At 41.0% G+C, this 22916-nt stretch overlaps 1 protein-coding gene across 1 annotated transcript in view; it reads left to right on the forward strand.

Annotated features, from left to right (window-relative positions):
• The window catches only part of LOC124776746 (dynein axonemal heavy chain 7-like), an 881127-nt gene that overhangs the window by 378258 nt on the left and 479953 nt on the right, over positions 1-22916 (forward strand). The window contains 3 exon segments of the mRNA XM_047251871.1: positions 11490-11702; positions 11804-11976; positions 12062-12203. Of these exon segments, the coding sequence (XP_047107827.1) occupies positions 11490-11702; positions 11804-11976; positions 12062-12203 (528 nt within the window).

A 22916-nucleotide genomic window follows, 5' to 3' on the forward strand; every position in this document is an offset into this window, starting at 1 on the left:
CCTGAGCATCGATGTGACAACAAGATGCAGCAGAAGAGTCAAAGCCTGTATGAGGGCCAATCAGTGAAAGTGGTTCCGCATTACCATGTTGAGCTATCGGACAATACACAATCTCGAACTGGTATTGAGGCAACAACAAAGCACATCTTTGCAATTTTTGGACAGTTTGTACAGGAACTGGTTTTATTGGAGGAAACAAAGACTACGAAGGCTTGTGATCCATTACTAAGTAGAATTTTCTGCCATACAAGTAGTGGTGGAATTTGATGGCTCCATACACAATAGCCAAAGCCTCTTTCTCGATTTCTGAATATAACACTGAACTTTTGATAACACTTTTGATGCGAAAGCAGTAGGCCTGTCTTTATCACCAATTCTGTGTGAAAGCAGTGCACTGACTTCATAAGAGGAATACAACTGGTTTGTCAGGATCAAAGCGAACTAAGCATCGATCACTGAGCAATGCATCTTTAAGTTTTTAAAAAGCTACTTAACACTCATCTGTCCAAACAAAGGGGACATTCTTTCAACGCAAGTGATGCAGTGGAGCTGCATTTGTGCAGCGTTTGGTATGAACCGAATATAATAGTTCATTTTCCCTAAGACTGACTACAATTCTGTGACTTGCAAGGAACTGGCAAATCTCATAAGGCTAACAAATGTGACTGAAGGGTATGTACACCTTGACTGTTTACGACATGACCAAGATACTGTCACTCAGGTTTAAAAAAAATCTCATTTGTCCAGTCTACACTTTAGTCCTGAATCAGATAACATGCAAAACAAAGCATGAAAATTTGCAATATGTTCTTCAGGTGAATGACCTGCTACGGCAATATCGTCCAAATAGTTTGAACAGTTTGGCACTTGTGCAATCAGCTGTTCCAAATACAGTTGGAAAATGGCGGGTGCAGAAGTCAAACACAAATATTGTCACATATAAGAAGGTGCAATTAGATGAATGATGAACACTAACTTCAATTAACAAAGGTTTATTCAGCACTTGCACATGCAAGAGGTTGGAACAAACTGCCTCCGGCCAGAGCACATACAGTATATATGCAGCTACAGAACATTCCAGTACAATGATTCTTGATATTTGTGGATACTTCTAGAATGTATTCAAACCAAATACAGAAATTAAAACTGTACAGTCCAGGTGAGTTCTGAACTCACGAACCTCCATGCATCTGTTTAGTATCATAACCACTAAACCACAGTGCTACTCAGCTTCTTCTGTGACATTGCTCCCTACTTAAGAGAACAGCATCTCCATATTACATCCTCCTAGTCCGAGAACGAGTCATCAGTCCTGCATACTCCTACTCCTGATGACTGATTCTTGCTCTGGCGGTGATCTTCTTAGAACTTCTTTTCCTGCTACACTCTTCTTCACCTTTCCGCTTGTTGCCTGATGCTGGAGCTTCGAATTTACCCTGGGTTGCAAGATCCTTATAGGACGTCATTTGAAGGACGTGGACCGCATCTCTGATCTTTTGTCGTTTTGTGTCGGGGTCAAAATCTTCTACTTCATAAGTAACGTCAGACAACTCTATTACAACCTTGTTGTTGTTGTTGTGGTCTTCAGTCTAGAGACTGGTTTGATGCAGCTCTCCATGCTACTCTCTCCTGTGCAAGCTTAATCTCCCAGTACCTACTGCAACCTACATCCTTCTAAATCTGCTTAGTGTATTCATCTCTAGGTCTCCCTCTACAATTTTTACCCTCCACGCTGCCCTCCAATATAAATTGGTGATCCCTTGATGCCTCAGAACATGTCCTACCAACCGATTCCTTCTTCTAGTCAAGGTGTGCCACAAATTCCTCTTCTCCCTAATTCTATTCGATACCTCCTCATTAGTTATGTGATCTACCCATATACCTTATAAGGTCCAAAGTAGCGCCTGAGGAGCTTCTCAAAGAGACCAACCTTCTGAACAGGAGTGAAGATCCAGATGAGGTAACCAGGCTGGTAGACAACAGGGCGGTGACTCACATCATACCTTCGGCGATTTTTTTCTTGAGCCTGCAGCATGCGGAGTCGAGCTAACTACCAAGCTTCCTTATCTCTGGTTAACATCTGGCTAATGTAGTCATCGTCCATATCATCAGTATGTAATGGAGACACAGTGTCTATCGTCGTAGTCGCCTCATGCCCAGGCACCAGGAAAAATGACGTAAATCCTGTGGTGTCTTGTTTGGCGGTGTTGTAGGCAAACGTTTCTCTGCTCAACATTGATGAACATTGATAGCATGTCGGCCAAGGTCTTACTAAGGCATTCATTAAGCCCATTAGTTTGCAGGTGGTAGGCAGTCATCAGGTGGCGAGTAACATTGCACCGACGGTTTATCTCTGTCACAAGATTTGATTGCAAATCTTTACCACGATCCATAATTAACAACCTTGGGGCACTGTGTTTTAATACAATGTCTTCCACAATGAATTTGGCTACCTTGGATGCTTCGGCTGTTTTCACGGCTCTTGTAATGGCATAGCATATCAGATAATGAGTGCAAACAATAATCCATCTATTGCCACTAGCAGATGCTGGGAATCGTCCAAGGAGGTCAATCCCAACATGCTGGAAAGTGTGTTTTGGCTGGTGGAATTGGTATCAGTCGGCCAGGTGGTTTCTGAGGAACTGCCTTTCTCCTCTGGCACTCCCAACAGTGCAACACATAGTGGCGGTAACTCCTAAATAAACCTGGCCAGAAAAATCTCTTGTGGATTCTATCGTATGCCTTAATAAATCCTAAATGACCAGCCCCAGGTGTGTCATGGAATTTCTGTAGAACATCTAAGCGCGTGTGTTTAGGAATCATTGGTAGTCACCTCTTTCCAAATGGATCAAAGTTTTTCTTGCAAAGTAATCCATTAACTACCTGAAATTGTCCTTTCACATCATCTGAGCAATTTAAGGCAAGCATAATTTGAGATATCTTGGTGTCCTTATTCTGCTCAGCAGAGAGATCCTGGAGTTCAGTGAGAGAGTCACTATCTTCATCAAAGCCTTGATGGTCTTGCACAAGGTTTTCTGAGAAACAGTTGGCATCTTGGTGTTTTCTTCCACTTTTGTACACTATGGTAATGTATGTCTTGAAGGCATAGTGCCCACCTGGCAAGTCGTCCTGTTGGATCCTTAAGACGTGACAACAAACAAAGTGAATGATGGTCTGTAACAACTGTGAATGGCCTTCCATAGAGTTGTTGTTGTTGTGGTCTTCAGTCCTGAGATTGGTTTGATGCAGCTCTCCATGCTACTCTATCCTATGCAAGCTTTTTCATCTCCCAGTACCTACTGCAACCTACATCCTTCTGAATCTGCTTAGTGTATTCATCTCTTGGTCTCCCTCTACGATTTTTACCCTCCACGCTGCCCTCCAATACTAAATTGGTGATCCCTTGATGCCTCAGAACATGTCCTACCAACTAATCCCTTCTTCTGGTCAAGTTGTGCCACAAACTTCTCTTCTCCCCAATCCTATTCAATACTTCCTCATTAGTTATGTGATCTACCCATCTAATCTTCAGCATTCTTCTGTAGCACCACATTTCGAAAGCTTCTATTCTCTTCTTGTCCAAACTATTTATCGTCCATGTTTCACTTCCTGACGGTCTTCCATACATGGCTACACTCCATACGAATACTTTCAGAAATGACTTCCTGACACTTAAATCAATACTGGATGTTAACAAATTTCTCTTCTTCAGAAACGCTTTCCTTGCCATTGCCAGTCTACATTTTATATCCTCTCTACTTCGACCATCATCAGTTATTTTGCTCCCCAAATAGCAAAACTCCTTTACTACTTTAAGTGTCTCATTTCCTAATCTAATTCCCTCAGCATCACCCGACTTAATTAGACTACATTCCATTATCATTGTTTTACTTTTGTTGATGTTCATCTTATATCCTCCTTTCAAGACACTGTCCATTCCATTCAACTGCTCTTCCAAGTCCTTTGCTGTCTCTGACAGAATTACAATGTCATCGGCGATCCTCAAAGTTTTTATTTCTTCTCCATGAATTTTAATACCTACTCCGAATTTTTCTTTTGTTTCCTTTACTGCTTGCTCAATATACAGATTGAACAACATCGGGGAGAGGCTACAACCCTGTCTTACTCCCTTCCCAACCACTGCTTCCCTTTCACGTCCCTCGACTCTTATAACTGCCATCTGTTTTCTGTACAAATTGTGAATAGCCTTTCACTCCCTGTATTTTACCCCTGCCACCTTTAGAATTTGAAAGAGAGTATTCCAGTCAACATTGTCAAAAGCTTTCTCTAAGTCTACAAATGCTAGAAACGTAGGTTTGCCATTCCTTAATCTTTCTTCTAAGATAAGTCGTAAGGTCAGTATTGCCTCACGTTTTCCAGTGTTTCTACGGAATCCAAACTGATCTTCCCCTAGGTTGGCTTCTACTAGTTTTTCCATTCGTCTGTAAAGAATTCGTGTTAGTATTTTGCAGCTGTGACTTATTAAACTGATAGTTCGGTAATTTTCACATCTGTCAACACCTGCTTTCTTTGGGATTGGAATTATTATATTCTTCTTGAAGTCTGAGGGTATTTCGCCTGTTTCATACATCTTGCTCACCAGATGGTAGAGTTTTGTCAGGACTGGCTCTCCCAAGCCCGTCAGTTCCATAGAGATACTGTCAAAATTTTCACATGGCTCAGATCACAGCAAGACATTCTCTTTCTCTAGTTGAGTAGTTTCTCTCAGCTTGTGTTAGTGTCCTAGAAGCATAGGCTATAACCTTCTCTTTTCCACCCGAAATTTGCACCAGAACAGCACCGATCCCATACCCGCTGGCATCTGTGTGTAGTTCTGTAGGTGCTCTCTCATCATACAGACCTAGTACAGGGTCAGTCATCAGAGCTTTTTGCAGCACATTGAAAGAATCTTGTTGAGCACCACCCCAGATAAATTTAGCATCAGGTCTTAACAACTCTTTGAGTGGCCTGGCTTTGATACAAAAGTCTTTGATAAAATGACAGTAATAAGATTCAGAAGGATGTTGGGTGTAGTAGATACTGGGAGATGAAGAAGCTTGCACAGGATAGAGTAGCATGGAGAGCTGCATCGAACAAGTCTCAGGACTGAAGACCACAACAACAACAAGAATATAATCTGAGGAAGCTTCTCACATCTCTAATACTTTTAGGAATAGGAAATTCCATTATAGATTTCACCTTTTCTGTGTCTGGCCGCACACCTTCGTTTGACTCAAGGTGTCCAAGTATTTTGATTTCTTTTGCTCCAAAGAGACACTTTCTTGGATTAAGTTTCAGTCTGCCTTGTTGGAGACACTTAAGAACAGCCCTCAGTCTTTTTATATGTTCATCAAATGTCTCTGAGAACACTATAATGTCATCTAAATAAGAAAGACGCATCGTTCACTTCAGGTGCCTTAGAAGATTATCCATCATCCATTCAAAAGTTGCTGGTGCATTACACAAACCAAATGGCATTACCTTAAACTCATACAGGCTCCCAGGGGTGATGAATGCAGTTTTCTCATGATCAGCCTCATCTACTTCGATGTGCCAGTATCTTGAGTACATGCCATGGTTGAGAAAAACTTAGCGCCCTTCAGACAATCTCGTGTATCGTCAATTCATGAAAGAGGCAAAATTCCCTTTTTAGTTATCTTATTAAGCTTCCTGTAATCAACACAAAAGTCCCAACTGCCATCCTTCTTCATGACAAGGACCACTGGTGATGACATGGGCTCTGCGAAGGCTGAATGATGTCATTCTTCATAATTTTCTCTACCTCGTCACGAATTATTTGCCGTTCCATTGCTGAAACACAGTATGCTCTCTGGCTTATTTGTTGATGGTCTCCAGTGCTAATCTGGTGCTTCACCATTGATTTGTCTAATTTTCTCTTTACCTGTGGATTGACACATTCAGAGAACTCTTGAAGAATGGCAAGTAGCTTCTTCTGTTGTTCCTTTGTGAGATCTGGTGATAGGTGATGTTGGTGTGAGCTATAGCTTTCAAAAGAGCACCTTCAGTAGTCGCAAATAAGACTTTCTCCACATCTTGAATGACGACCATTGGCAGAAATTCTTTCTAGCCCGAGAGGGACTCTACAACACACATAGTGTTGAAGCTTCTGATCTGATAACTGACAAACCACTCTCACCATTAGCCTACTCAGTTTCTACTGCTTATGCGCTCATAGAATCAGTAGACGAGGCCACGAACCTGTCCTCACATTCACAAATTCACCCTTCACCATATGTGGCCCATCTTGTACTGAGGCAAGTTTCCTGTGGACTTCACTGCCTCCTCTTGCATCTCCAGTGTCTTGGTGCTTACTTTTTGGACCCTCTTCCAAACTTGTGAACACCCATACAGAATCTCTGTTCCCACTCCCTTTATGCTTAATAATGTCTAATGGTGACAGTATCTTTTTACCATACACCACCTGAGATGATGACAACCATGTGCTGATGTCCACTTTCAAATTATACAGCTCCCCACAAAAGGTAAATACACATCTCAGGCCCTGTGGTGGTAGTTGATGTAATCAATAAGTATCCTCCTCATCATTCAGTGAACCCACTCCATCCTTCTATTTGGTTGAGGATGAAGTGGGCTAGTGCTTAAGTTTTTATTCTCAACAACCAACATCTCTCCTTCATCATGTCCTACATGAAGACTGTCTCTGGTCACCCAAACTTCAACACCCATCTGTTCACCAAATGTGGCAGCCTGCTTGTCCAGCATCAGCACCATATCTATATAATGAGAGAAATTGATTGTTATAGTCAGCACAAAATGATTCCCTGCTGGAGTTCAGTTAAACCATCCTAAGACATCTACCAGAGTGAATCAATACTTATCGTGCATTGTGGTCTTAGAGAGTCTTGTGCCTGTTCGTAGATCACACCTTCTGTGTAGCAATCTTCCTCTTCTTGAATCTTTAATGTATTGCCACTAATGTTTACTTTAACTGCTTAACCTTCTAGATGCCAAAATTATCCACATTGATGCATATTATCTTGCTTCTGCCCTTTTCCTGTACATGTACAACACTTCGTCTCACTGAGCAATGTGCTACACCCAATAAATCACTACTCTCTAGTGTTTCCATTATACACATCATACCAGCTAGTGAGTCAGGCTCCACACTCACCCACAGTGTCTTCATAATGTCATTTGACACACAGTCATGGAATTAAAGCTTCATGTCATTACTTGTGGTTTAATTGGATCACCTCCTACTGCAGATGCTCCTCACAACAGGTCAACATTGAAAACAGCTTCCCCTCACTGGAATGTCTTCCCACTAAGTTTCGCTTCATACTGTCAAAGGTCAATTATGACATGATGGTGATGCAGAAAGTCTAACACTAGTATTGTGCTGTAGCCCTCGCTTACATGAGAGACTGCTTTTAAACTTAGTTGCCTACAATTGAAAATTTACCATTGCCAACTCCAATGGCCGTACATCGTTATCCCCTGCCCCATGCAAACTATAACGTGGTGGGTCCCGTTGCCTCCAACCTATAAAAGAATCACCCAAGCCACTAGCATATGGGACCCTCTGTCCAACACACTTATACATTCTTCCACCTACTATGCCCACTATGACACATTCTGCCAGAGTGTATTTTTATTTCCTGCATTCATTTTTAATGGGAATGCCTTTTGGCAGTTCCAAGGTTTCACCTATGAGTTTAATGTGAACTTATTACCATCCTGTGAACCCCTATTGTTATTCCCATAATAATGCTGATGGTTCATACCACTCCTGCTGTGTTGGCAGCACTGCATTGGTACATGCCCTGTACACATATAGTTAAAACATTTTACATTAGCCATAAACATTCTTCCTGCATCTCTCACTCCTGTTGCAACATCATTTACTGCAGATTCCATTGCCAGTCTCACTGCTGCATGGAGATCCATAGGTGCACCAGTGTGCACCCTCTTAGATTTCCAATGCCAAACCCCTCAGGAATGCATCGAGTGCTCTTTGCTTGGCGTCCTGTAACAGCACCTTGTTCTCCTCATTACTCTGTTTTAATTCATACATAGGCTCATTATTTTCTCTAGTTCCATCTGAAACATCCTCTGTTGCTTCATTAGACCTTTTATAAATAACATTTATCCATTATCAGTGAGAGGCAGGTCCACTCCACTCTGATATGGCAGGCTGATGGTGGTAGTGGCAACTGGCCTCTGCCCCAGTGGGACGGTACTTGTGTTGATGCCCTTCAATGTTGACATGAGACCTGGGCAGTGAGCTGGTGACCTGTCAGTAGGCCAAGGCCCTGTCAGTGTTGCACTCTTCCTCCTTGGTGCATCTGTCTTCTGGTACCTGTCTTCCCATGGGAGAGATAACTACCATCCACAAGCCATGACCTTATGCCTCCTGGCAGGGCTCTGGCAGCAGTTGGTACAGATTGCAGGTCCTCTGCACTGTGACACCAAGTCACCAAGGGCAGACTTTAGTAAGAGGGGTGGCTAACATGGCCCAGTCATGAATCCATGGCTGCAGCTGGTGGCTGGTGGTTACCATCATGTGATCTGTGAACAGTGTACAGAAGTGTTATTCTTACACTTACTTCAGTAAAGGTTAATACAAGTGCCTGTTTAGAGATGTAAATGTACTCGATATCTTAGCTAATGTAAAATGCTTTGGCATGTCAAAGTTAAAACAAGTACTTCCGTATGTTTCACCAAGTGCATCTGCCACATATTACAAGCAACAGAGTACATCACTGATCAAGATCACTACTGAACTAACACACAGTGAAAGTTACTAGGGAACATATTGACATTTAGTTCCACTAGAGGTTGCTTGTATTTTCATGGCACTGTCAATTGCAGTTTCAGTTACATAACTTTAATATAACTATGATAACTGGTATACAATTATAAAATTTTTGTAGCAGGAAGATGCTAAAATATTTTCCAGAACATCAAGAGCATACGTTACTTCACAGAGGTAAAACAATAAGTTGAAAGAGACAGTTTCAATAAAAAATGTTATGTGGTGTAGGTTATATACTTTTTTAAAGCAGGTAAAAGCTGAAATATATAAGGAATATAACTATGTAGAGGTAAAGCACTAAGCCAAAAGAAACAAGATGTTGTTAAGACTGCAACCTAAGTAGTATTTCAACATCCTGTCTATATATAATGTCAGATATAAGAAAAAAAGCATGCAGTAACATTTATTGACAATTGTCTTGTGCAGCAGAAACCTAATAAACAACATGATTGCTGGGCATAGAGCACAATATGTAGCTCATTACGTAGGTGACCATCCGGTGTGAATACTTTCAGTTTGATTGTGAAGTTCACGATATTTTCGTAGAGAAGTTAAAATATTATGATATTAGAAATCATTCCAGCAATGGTTTTCATCATCTGAAAGGATGCAGTGTGTTGTATTAAGAAATCCACTGAGTGTACAAAAACAAGCAGTTCCTTAAGAATGGTGAATAATTACTACCAGTGTTCCACAAGGATTGGTATTTACTTTGCTGCTGTTGTTATATATAAATGATATGCCATCATATATCCAAGAAGCAAAAATAGTTTTCTTTGCTGACAATGCAAGTGACAATGCAAGTATTATTACAAAAAGGCTAATGAAGCAACCTTACCTCTTGAAAATGTAAATAAAATTTTACTAAAAATTAATAACCGGTTCTCTGCAAATGGACTTTCTCTAAACCTTAATAAACTGCAGAACATGCGATTCTATACTCCACAAGGCCTAACAACAACATTACAAATAATTTGTGGATGTAAAACACTAATTGAAAAAGAATATTCTAAATTCTGTAATGTTTATATCAATAAGGAACTATATTGGAAGTTATGAATTACAGATTTTCTGAAGTGTCTTGTTAGCTCTGCAATGTGTGTGTTACAGATAAAATCCGACTTTGAAGATGAAAATGTCAAAAGTTGACATACTTTTTTTACTGTATTACTCTAATATCATAAGCCATCATATTCTGGGGCAATATGTAATTGAGGAAGAAAATGTTTATTGCACTGAAGCTTGTACTATGGATAACATGTGGTGCCTACACTATAATCTCTTGTAGACAGCTGTTTAAATTGGTGGGCATACTGACAACAGCTTTCCAGTGAATTTACTGCATTATGAAATTGTCAACATTAAATCATAATTCAAAAACCACATTAATATAATGAATACGATAAAAGACCTACATTATCCTTTACCCAGCCTTAGTGTGGCACAGTAATGAGTGAGGCAATTAGCCATAAAATTTTTGAGTCAGTTCAGTTACCCAGTGATGTTTGTAAGTTAACTGATAATAAATTAACTGGAATCATATGTACTTGACAGCTCATTCTACTCAAAAGAGATATTTATTAATGTTTAAAACATTGTTGTGTGTGTGTGTTTGGGAGTAAGAGACAGAGAGAGTAGATATCCTCCAAGATATCATATTTTTCGCTGAGAAGATGTAGTATAATTATAAAAATGACTCATGATAGTGAGAGACTGCAATTATGATCCATGGAACATGGAAGTAACTGAACTAAGACCCTTCCACATCTACACATACATCTCAGCTCAAAAAAATTCTGCAAAGGCAGTGTATCACAGAGTGCAGTCATCATTTCCCCTTCTTCTTGATCCATTTGCAGGTGGGGCAAAAGAAATTTTCTAGTTTTGTATAATAAAATTTACTAACAGGCACTATTTAACAAAGTGAACAAAAGGATGCCCAAAGGGACACGTGTTTGTTTGACCCATGGAAGAGTGTCACAGGAATGCTGAAATTCAATACCCATCACTTTCCTCATAAGCTTTATTGTGCTCAAATGTAGTCATCCATTTTGCCACTCTTAACACACCAGTCTTACATCCTGGGTTACAAACAATGAATGACACAAGCACTGTTACATACCTCCTTGATGACATCCCAAGTAATGATGTGTACTTTTAAAAGATGTGCCCTTCGCTGTACTTGTTTCTATAATTTGTAGAAGTTCCTGAAGTAACCATTTGCTCTAACATGCCAGGTGACTAATTTTTATCTTATCAGCTTACATCATACAGAAAACGTATGGTATATTTAAAATGCCAGAAAAAAATAGTGTTAATTCTTTGTGCCATTATCCATTTGTTTTGCCTAAAGTGAGAAATATTTTGTCAGTAACTTTCATTATTAATTTTGAAATATTATTGGCCTCTTTAGAATTGTGATCAACACTAGTTAGGAGAGAACAGAATAGATTCTCTATGTGTCTGTCTGATAATCTCAGAATGGAACTCGGCAGGTAAGATAATAATTGTGATTGACATATATTCACAACAAATTTTTTTATTGCAAATTTAACACTGTAAAAATGTTAGTTAAGAAAAATGTTTAATTATTTCATGCATAAATCCTTAAATTTAATTCTTGTCCCCAAAGTGTATCCTGGTGCATTCACCCTCTCTTACATTAATACGCATTGTATGTGTGTTTATCTAGGGTGTCCTTTTATCTGTGCCTGAAGCAACAGAAGATCTGCTTTCAATGAAGCGATTGTGGGTCCATGAGGTGCTCCGGGTTTACTATGACAGATTGGTGGATGATGCTGACAGAGACTGGATTTTTGATACCTTACATGATGTTGTAGCTGAACATCTGAATGAAGACCTTGATAAAATGTTTAAGCACCTGCTACCAAAAGGACAAAAAAGGGTAACTGGATGTTCCATTTTATCATCATGACGATTTAGGCTTCAGACTTTTAAGACTTAACCTTGGCTAATGTTTTTTGGCCTCTTACTTCATACTGACAGGTTGGTGAAAGCGAATTAAGAAATCTTATTTACTGTGATTTTGCAAATCCTAAAGCAGACTCAAGAAATTACCTTGAGGTTTTAGATTTAGATCACTTGCGCTCAGTATGTGAAGGATATCTTGCAGAATTCAACAACATGTCAAAGAAGCCTATGAATCTTGTTCTCTTCAGGTAATTATTTAAATACACCTACAATATGGAAATCACTTGGTAAAGAACATTTTCAATAATGTTTAGTAAAAAAATGCTTTTGCAGGTTTGCAATAGAACATCTTTCTCGTTTGTGTCGTATTTTAAAACAGCCTCGCAGCCATGGTCTGTTAGTTGGTGTTGGAGGCTCTGGGAGGCAGTCCCTTACACGTCTCGCATCTCATATATCTGAGTATGAGCTGTTTCAGGTATTCATTAAAATTTTTACGATTCAAACATTGATTATGATTATACCAATTGAACTTTACAATTTTAGTACTCTTTTTATCAGACTCTCATAGCCAACTTTTCAAATTTCAAAACTATTGTGAGGTATAGAAATAAAAGTACACTCAGGATTTTCATAGTAATATATCCATTAAAACGAAGTGTACAGATAAGCAAAAATTGCGAAGGATTCTATGAGAATACTACTTGTTTCATCAGTGATATTTGTGTTTGTGTCTTCACATATAATTATGTTAATATTTCTGCTTGGATTTTATGTAGAACTTCTATATATATAAAATGCTACGCTACCACTGGGTAATCCATAAATACACAAAATGATTAATTTTTTATTGATTGAATCCCTGTTAATTAAATACCTGATATTTCAAAGCATTTGCCTTCATTTAAACCATGTTTAGTAAGAAACCACCATTTCCTAGAGTGATAATACTGAATATTGGATTTCTACATCTTTAAACGCATGCTCCGTAACACACATTACAACACAGACCAGTTTTGAGCACAACTTCAAGTTGCTGTGTTTTACTTTTTATTAATTGCTTGTTTTGATGAACGATCATTAAGGAATGCTACTTACCATATAGAAGACACATTTAGTTGCAGACAGGCACAATTAAAAGATAGTTACCTATAGCTTTTGGCTGCAGCCTTCATCAGCAAAAGAGAAACACACACCATTCATACACAAAAGCAAGCACACATCATGCACACATGACTGCCAACTGCAGCAGCTCAGCCAGAATGCAGCTTTCATCTGGGATGCACGCAGCAATCTGGAGGTGGCCAAGAAGGGGAAGGGATAGTAGTGTACAGGAGGGGGAGAGGCAAACACTGTCTGGCAGAGTGTGCAGGGACTAGAATACCAACAGGTGAACTGGCAGAAGGTAGTGGGGCAGGGAGATGGGGAAAAAAGGAGCAAAAATAATAGGAGCAGGGAAAGATGCACAGATGCATTGGCAGAGCATGGCAAACAAAGATAGCTGGAGACAAGAATGGGGAGGAGATGATAGAACAGAGGAGTTGAAAGCTGTTTGGTGGAGAGTGTGAAGACAAGGATAGCTCCCATCTGTGGATTTCAGTAAAATTGATGGTACAGTGGAGGAGCCAGTTTGCCTGTGTAGTGAAGCAGCCATTGAAATCAAGATTGTTATGCTCCACTGCATGTTGTGCCACAGGGTGGTCTACTTTGCTCTTGGTCACAGTTTGACAGTGGCCATTAATCCTGGTGGACAGCTGGTTGGTAGTCATACCAATATAAAATGCTGTGCAGTGATTGCAGCAGAGCTGGTAAATGACATGACTGTTTCACAGGTGGTGCGGCCCCTGATGGGCTAGGATAAACCTGTGACAGGACTGGACTGGGAAGTGCTGGGTCAGTGGATTGGGCAGGTCTTACAACTGGGCCTCCCACAGGGATATGATCCTTGTGGCAAGGTGGCAGACAGTTCTGCCAAGTATCTGACTCCTCCACGCATAAAATTTGCCAGAGTGATCTCATCCCAGAAGTTCAACACAATCTGCAGTTCTGCTTGAAGTATTAGGACCTGCCCAGAACTTTTCCCCTGAATCCATTTCCCTTCTACCCCTATGACACCCCACTCACTCACCTTCTATGTGCTCCCTAAAATCCACAAACCCAACAAGCCTGGATGCCCCATTGTGACTGGTCCAATATGCTGAGTCTCACACCAGTGTCTTCTTAGACAGGCACTAGACCCCAGACCTAGGCTGGAAACAGATCTCCCGTGCCATTTCCCATCGTACCCCAATCCTCCCACTAGTCCCAAGAACCAGTCACAAAGGAGTGGCCCTCCCTCAGGCAGTAGTACCACAGACTGGACCAACTGAACTACATCCTTTGCCAAGGCTTTGATTACCTATCACCAAGCCCTGAAATGAAGGACATCCTACCCAAGATCCTTCCTGTCGCTCCTAAAGTGGTGTTCCATTGCTCAACCAACCTTCACAGCAACCTAGTTTAGCCCTATGCTACTCCCAATCCCAGTGCCTTGTCGCAAGAATCATACCCCTGTGGAAGACCCACATGTAAGACTTGCCCAATCCACCCACCCATCACTTCCGTGTCCAGTCCTGTCACAGGTTTATCCTACCCCATCAGGGGCTGGGCCACCTGTGAAAGAAGCCAAGTTATTTACCAGCTCTGCTGCAATCACTGCACAGCTTTTTATATTGGTATGACTATCAGCCAGCTGTCCATCAGAATGAAGGGCCACTGCCAAACTGTGGCCAAGAGCAAAGTAGACCAACATGTAGCACAACCAGGGCGTATACGACCCGGGACAACCGGGAGATCCAGGAAAAACCCGGGAATTTTTTCATCCGACTGCAGCAGCAGCAGCAAAAAAAAAAAAAGAAGAAGAAGAAGGAAATGCGCCATATACAGCAACAAAACACAGTGATCATACAAGATTCTGCCAACAGCAAAGTGTGTCAAAGGCTTAAGGAAGACTATGCAATGCTCCATAACAACAAATTGTCTCCGATGAGCATGACGTGACAACTGTTTAAATTAGACTCGTTTGAGCAGTTGACTCACGTATGAGTTGTACCTTTTTTCACTTCTGGTTATAGGAAGTATGGCTGGGCCCCACTACTAATATTGCCCCGGTTCGGAAATATAGTAAATATTGGGCTGATGCCCAGAGCAGTTCCGGTGGGGAGATGGGTCATCACCACGTGACTTGTGTTTACGTTCAGTGATTTTGTTGCTTCCTCTACGTTTATTGCTTTCACGTTAAATGATAACGAACAGATTTTTGCATCTGGGAGTTATCAGATGAATTATGGAAAGCTGAAATATGTCATTAGTTTTAATTTCCACCTTCCTGACAGTCAAGCATTAATCGCCTTGCACAACAATGAAGTCATTTTTGTCGGTTTTCTAAAGAGATTTGGCTTTCATTAATCTTTTCTGCTGAGGCAGTCAATTTATTTGAAACGAAATATTTAATTTCACACTATTGGCTAGTTTCAACTGTTTGCTGCATTTCAAGTGCACGTATGGCACTATGCCATAATAAAGAACCAAACACGAGAATACAGTACTGGTACTCCAAGAAAATTTACATATGAATCTGGACATACGAATGTGCATTTTAAGCCGAATTATCCATTTTAGTATGGTTCACAAAATACTGATGCTCTTGTATTATCCTCTGATGTCTTGTTTCTTTTATGACATAATGTAAGATCTTTTAATGTTTTACATGTACGAACATATGGACTTCCTACGTCGTCATAGCTGCGTAAGCGCGGTGACGCCTATTATCTGCCGCTATGTTCCAACTGCTGAAATGAATCTATTTCTAACAGGTCGCAGGAAAATATTGCAAATGGTGGTTTGAAAAGCTTTACATTCAGACCAAATTTCCTTTTACACAAGATCAACTGTGTGTGAGAATGTACGACGAAATTCTTAAATCACGAACCGTTTGACTCTCATTTAAAAATCAGTTCTTTGAGGACGACCATTTAGAAGAATTTCGAGCCCTGAAGATCAGACATTTACGTCATTATTAAAAATTTTACTAGCACATTTGTGTGATGTATCTTAAAGTGTACACGTGCAAAAAAGATCAACATTACATGTGGAAGCTTAGCTTCTCTTCCAGCTTTAATTTAAACCATTAATTTTTCTATTTGTGTATTCGCGCTACTTAAGAGTGATCTTGCTGCTATTGGCTGACTACATCACGTGTCCTATGCTGTCATCAGCTGGCGAGATCATGTGACATGAGCTATGACTGGTTTACAAAAGCGCATTGCAATCTTGATTTCAATGTTTTTGGAAAGTGACATGTGGTGTTTGGCGGAATTCAAATTTATACCTTCGTAATACGGAAATATGCAGCGTACATGTCGCTGCACATCGAAGGTCTTTCAAAACGTGTTTTTCCCTCCTGTGTTTCATTTTCTAAAGTGCCGGGAAATTCTACGTCCGTATATAAAACCATAAACATTCAAAGGATTGATGAGTTTTACATTGCCAAGGAAGAGTATACTGTCACAGAAAAGTGTCTTTTCACCCAGGAGAAAGTGTATTTTTAACCGGGAAATCCAGGAAAAATCCGGGAATTTTTTTTCCTTGTCCACGTATACAGCCTGACAACATGCAGCTGAGCATAACATGCTTTATTTCAATGGCTACTTCACTACTGATCCATCTGGATCCAGCCCTCCACCACCAGTTTTTCTGAACTGTACGGTTGGGAGTAATTTGTACAACACGTACTCCACTCTTGACTGTATCCCAGACTCAATCTACAGTAACTTACTGTTCCCTCACCCTATACCAAACAGTTTCCTCTCCCTCTGTCGTATCATCTCCTTCCCATTTCTTTCCCCCACCATCTTTGTTTTCTGCCATCTGCTAGTGCTCCTGCCCATTTTTCCCCACCCCTCTCCTTTTTCACTCCTTTTTCCACACCTCTCCTGCCTCACAACCTCCTGACTCTGTGCCTGTTGGCATTCTAGCCCCTGCACACTCTGCCAGACAGCGTTCGTCTCTCGTCCCACCTATACATTACTATCCCTTGCTCTTCCCTTCCCCCTCCAGATTGCTGCTTGCATCAGACATCTGCATTCCAGTCCGAGCTGCCAGAGTTGGTGATCATGTGTGCATGAGGTGTGGTTGCTTGTGTGTTTCTCTTTTGCTGATGAAGGCTGTGGCCAAAAGCTTTAGGTAAGTGTCTTCCTGTCTGAAACTTAATGTGTTTCCTTTACAGTACATGGTAATCTATCTTCTTCTACATTATTGGTGTTTCTACCTGGAGTTTTCATTGTTTGAGTGCACAGGAATGTTATTTGTCCCACTGGTTTATTTTTCCTTTAAAACATCTAGTGCATATGAATATTGCAGTGTCAGATTCTTACCTGTGAGTTCTTGCTGCAGAAGATTTCAAACAGATGGGGATTCTGTTTAGGCCAGCTAACCTGTTGTCTGGATGTATCCTATTTGTACTACCAATGCATGGAATAGTATCCGACAGTGATATGAATTCCCCACCTTGCCTGAATATTGATAGGGAGCACATGTTAGAGGTACTTGGGTTACATACCACAGCTGCAGCTTATGTCTGCACAAGGCTCAGTACCCAAGGCAAAAATGTCAAGTGGCACAACCCTCTGATGAGTGTTTACTGCTAAATACTGTAGCCCAGCTCTTGTTAGCCAGTTTCTTGTTAGTCTCTGAATCCCTTGTTACACGCCATTCAGTAGCAGAGTCTTTATCTTGCCTAATTTATACTTGTAATTTGTATTGCTCCCTGTTGCATATGTTTAAGGAAACTGCTACACTCTGGACTTATTCTGGTTATCTGTTCACTTTGTGAACTCCACTGTCACATACCTCAGGAATTGCCTGTTTCATTCTGCTGGTCTCTACATTACCACCAGGGGGTTTTATCATAAACTTTGTTTCACATATGTGGTGTAGGATAGAAAAATAATGACGGGAACTTTCTCAACGTGCAGCTATTCCACTGAAGGATGGATCGTGATTTTCTAAAATTGTAGCAACAGCAATAGCAACTGCAGCAGCACTGACAACAGCAACAGCAAGAAAATCAGTGGGACTTCCATAAACAAAAACAAATGCAGAAAAAGAAAGAAAAATTATGGAAATTCTGCCAGCAACAGCTCAGATTGCTGTTGTAGCTGCTGCAAAATTAACGACAGTCAATGGCTGCAGTTTTCTCACCACCCAGTCCACCATTCGCTTGTTTTGATGACATGACTGAGAGTTGGGAGGTCTGTTTATGTCATTTTGTTCTTCATCATAAGGCAAGTCATTTACATTACCTTGAACATCAGAATATGCTCTTCCATCTTCTAGAAGAAAACTGTGCAAAGTAGTGCAAAACTATGCCCACTGTTGGATCCCACTGTTTTGATTTTTTATGGTGTTTGTGGATTGCTGACCAACCATTATGGTCACCAAACTCATGTCATTGCAGCTAGACCTAAGTGTTAAGCACCATAAGCAGTCCTACACACCATGGGCTGCTGACTTACAGGCCTCGGCATGCAAGTGTGATGTTTCCTGTAAACAGTGTGCATAATATGGGGCCTTTATAATCTTTGTTGTTATTATCCATCTTGCACCTGATGAAGAAATTACTATAAAGGCTTTAGAGGCACCTTATCCAACGTGGAGTGATGTGTTAAAAATTGCCAAATCTCACGAAGTAACTGTGTGAGCACAAGTTGTGTACCACAATTGTTCCGGCATTTGAAGGAGTTCGCTGTAGGAAAACCAATATGGAAGTAACACCGAACCCATCTCAGGAACCGGCAGACGTCATTCCGCCCGTTGACACAGAACGCCAATGTCCCTGGGGGTTTTGTACATACCGTTTTATATCCTTAACATTCTACATTCCCTTTTCCTCTCCCGTCACAGGATCTACTAAATATAGGGTTTTTTGGTGTATAGGAAACGGTCTCGACAAGCCTGAATTTGATCCCCATTGCAAATCAGTTATCATGTCCTTATTTAATATAATATTTTGGGAAACTGTGCCTTTCTGTAGTTTCTCCTGCATAAGCTTAAATTCTTTCCTCAAAGTTTCTAAGTCTTTCTTGGTGTTATCTAAATTGGAAGTTACTATAGGTGAAGAGATACCAACACTTAGTTTCTCTTTAAATTTAATGCTATTAATTCTTCTACTTGTACTTCTAAGCTATTCAAATTTATAAGCTCTGCAGTCATTAACTTTTCTTTGAAGTTCTGTTCTGCAGTTTCCACCCGTGATTTGACCTCTGAAATATGCTAGGGGCAGCAACTTATCTTGTTTCTGGACATTGGTTTTCAGCGTAATTAATTCTCGTTCGACCACATCAAATGTAACATTACATACATTTTTCAAAGAGTCGTATTTTTCATTAAATTGTGTTTCCAAATTACTACATTTACAGTCTACATCATATTCTAGTTTTTGAACTAACCCTTTTAGATGAGCTTCATTTATTTGTTCTAAATCCTTAAACAAAATATTTGTCTGTTTACTCAGGGAATCGGACAATTCTTTTTTCAATTCTTTTTTCCATTCTTGCATCTGATTACTTAGGATAATAACTTGAGCCTCTAGTTTTGTGTTTTGCAAATCTAACTTAGAGTTTAATTCTTCCTTCAGTTTGTCCTGTTTCGTGTTCTGTGATTCAAACTGCGCTTTGATAAACCTCATTAATTCGCCTAAATCTAGCCCCTGTGTTTCAATTCCCATAGCCCCAACAGACTCTACGGATTGATGTTCTTTTTCCATTGTGTTTTGTTTTGCCTTTAATCTAGTTATCGTTAAAAGTACACTCGCTTATTTCCACAACCCCCCACACTTCACAAACAATCAAAGGTCAGTAGTAGCTCACCCGGTGGTGGTGGAAGGCGACGTCGGTACCAGTGTACAGCGGTGTCAGCATCGATGGACGGTGGCATCGGCATAGGTGGACGACGGCATTGGCTTTTGTGGATGGCTGCATTGGCGTTGGTGTGATGCAATGTTGGCATTGGTGTATGGCGGCGGCGCGTTGGTAGACGGCGGCGGCGGTTTTTGCAGACGGCAGTGTCAGCGTTGGTGTGAAGTGACGTCGGCATTGATGTATGGCGGCGTCGGCATTGGTGTACGGTAGCGTTGCCGTTGGTGTGCGGCGCCGTCAGCATTTATAGATGGTGGAATCGGCGATTTGAGACTAACTGCAGTGTTGTGCGATTTTCCTTCTTTAATATTTCCCCTTCTTTCTCAGGTCCTTTCTTTACGGTCACCGTGTTCTTGCTATACAGCTTAAGCGTTTTCGTGAACTTACTTGTTGAAGAATGATGGTTCTGCTTTCTTGCAGTGCCGATGTATTCTGCTTGCACCAGATGCTTCTCCGAAGATTTCACTGCTAGGAAGGGGAAATTTTCACTCTCTCGCTCTCTCTCTTCTTATTTTTTTAAAAAAAATACGCTCCTCTTGGAATATCATTAAATGCACCAGAACATATTTATTTCCACTTTGTACAGAAAAACATACTGTCAACAGCAGTTCAATGTCTAATAAACAGTCACTATTTCGAGTCTCTCCATTTGTTTTTTAACAATACAAAGCTACATTACTCTTTGCAGCCAACCATAGAGCTTCCGGGCCGTATTAGCTTTCTTGGCAGGTCGCGCTGAACACTTACCAGCGCCGACGAATTACCTCCCTTCCAGTTTCGGCTGCACAAACAATAATTAACGGGTGTTCGCAATGGCTGGAACACAAGTGTCTCCAGACTTTTGTAAAATTCTAGGGGCACTACACTGCAACAACATACGTTTATCATATTAGGCACATTGTGCTGCCACTTACTACCAGGTACTCCATATCAGTGACTTCAGTAGTCATTAGACATCGTGAGAGAGCTGAATGGGGCACTCTGCGAAACTTACGGACTTCGAATGTAGTCAGGTTATACAGCGTCACGTGTGTAATACGTCTGTTTGCAAGATTTCCAACACTCCTTAACATCCCTGGCTCCACTGTTTCTGATGTGATAATGAAGTGGAAACATGAAGGGACACATACAGCACAAAAGTGTATAGGCCAACTTCATCTGTTTACTGACAGAGACCGCCAACAGTTGAAGAGGGTCATAACGTGTAATATGCAGACATCTATCAAGACCATCACAGAGGAATTCGAAACTGCATCAGGATCCACTGCAAGTACTATGACAGTTAGGGGGAGGTGAAAAAATGTGGATTTTATTGTCAAGCAGCTGCTCATATGCCACACATCACGCTGGTAAATGCCAAATGACACTTCGCTTGGTGGAAGGAGTGTAAACATTGAACGACTGAACAGTGGAAAAACATTGTGTCAAGTGACAAATCACGGTCTGATGGCAGGGTGTGGGTATGACGAATGCACAGTGAACGCCTTCTACCAGCAGGTGTAGTGCCAACAGTAAAATTCGGAGGTGGTGGTGTTGTGGTATGGTCATGTTTTTCATGAAGGGGGCTTGCACCCCTAGTTGTTTTTTAATGGCACTGTCACACCACAGGCCTACATTGATGTTGTAAGCACCTTCTTGCTTCCCTCTGTTGAAGAGCAATTCGAGGATGGAAATTGCTTGTTTCAACATGATCGAGCACCTGTTCATAATGCACAGCCTGTGGTAGAGTGGTTACACAACAGTAACATCCCTGTAATGGACTGCCCTGACAGAGTCGTGAGCTGAATCCTATAGAACACCTTTGGGATGTTTTGGAACACCAACTTCATGCCAGGCCTCACCGACCGACATCGATACCTCTCCTCAGTGCAGCACTCTGTGAAGAATGGGCTGCCATTCCCCAAGAAACTTTTCTGCACCTTATTGAACATATTCCTGTCAGATGGAAGCTGTCCTCAAGGCTAAGGGTGGACCAACACCATATTGAATTCCAGCATTACCAGTGGAGGGTGCCACGAACTTGTAAGTCATTTTCAGCCAGACGTCCAGATTCTTACAGGACAACATTCTTGCATGAAAAACTTTATTGGGATCAGGTACAGCAGTGTTTGAGCTATTTTTCAACAGTCACCAAAAGAAGTGAGAAGCTTGTTGTATCATGGGATTGACTTTTGTATTCCTGTGTCATAGAAGTCTGCTGCCTGCGAATGGAACCAGCATGTGACAGTCATCTTCAGCTCTTCATCACTATCAAAATGCTGCTCATAGATCAGGAATTTCTTGAGGTGCACGGTGCAAGAAAACATGGACTGTATGCTGAATGATCAAACAACTTTCAGCCAAACTTCTGCAAAACAGTTGCTATGTGCTGACCAGCATGGGGACATGCATTGTCACAGAGCAGCACAACCCCTGCAGGAAACATTCCAAGCATCTTGTTCTGAATGGCACATTGCAGATTCCACATTGTTTCGCGGTAATGGTCAGCGTTCACTATTTCATCTCTGGGGAAGAAGTCAATGAGCAGAATGCCCTTCCCATCGCAGAACACTGTGCACATCTCGCTCTGCAGCAACATAGTCTGAATTTTGTCTTGACCAGAGATCTACTATGATGCCAACACATTGACATCTGCTTGGTTTCCGGGCTCAAGTGCGAAATGCATGGCTCATTGTCTGTGATGGTCCTGTCTAGGAACTCATCAGCATCATCATGATACCTCTGCAGAAATGTCAGTGTTGCTCCAAAGTGTTTCATTTTATGCCTGGGTATCAGATTATTTGGCACTCACCTGACACACAATTTCTTGAACAGCTGATACGTAGTGACAATTTCATGGAACAAGGATTGTGATATCTGTGGAAAATAGCTGCTGAACTCCATAATCATGAAGTGAGAGTTTTGTAGGATATGCTGCCATACCAGCTCGACCAATTGATCAGTGATGAGGGACAGTAACCCTCTGCACTCTTCATCATTGACACTTTGATGACCTTCAGAGAAAAGCCTACACCAGCAACACATCATCTGTTTGCTCATGATGATCTGGCTATAGACCTGACAGAGCTGACAATGATTTTTGATGGGCGCTATGTTTTGTGCATTAAGGTATTTATCACTGACCAAACCTTGCAGGCAGTGGGAGAATGAATAAGAGACACTATTTTGGGGCACTGCCACGTCAATCAGAATTTGATTGTTATGTCATAGTTACGTTGCGCACGTGCAATTTTCCC

This window comes from Schistocerca piceifrons, chromosome 2, assembly GCF_021461385.2.
Source record: "Schistocerca piceifrons isolate TAMUIC-IGC-003096 chromosome 2, iqSchPice1.1, whole genome shotgun sequence".
Classification (NCBI taxonomy): domain Eukaryota; kingdom Metazoa; phylum Arthropoda; class Insecta; order Orthoptera; family Acrididae; genus Schistocerca; species Schistocerca piceifrons.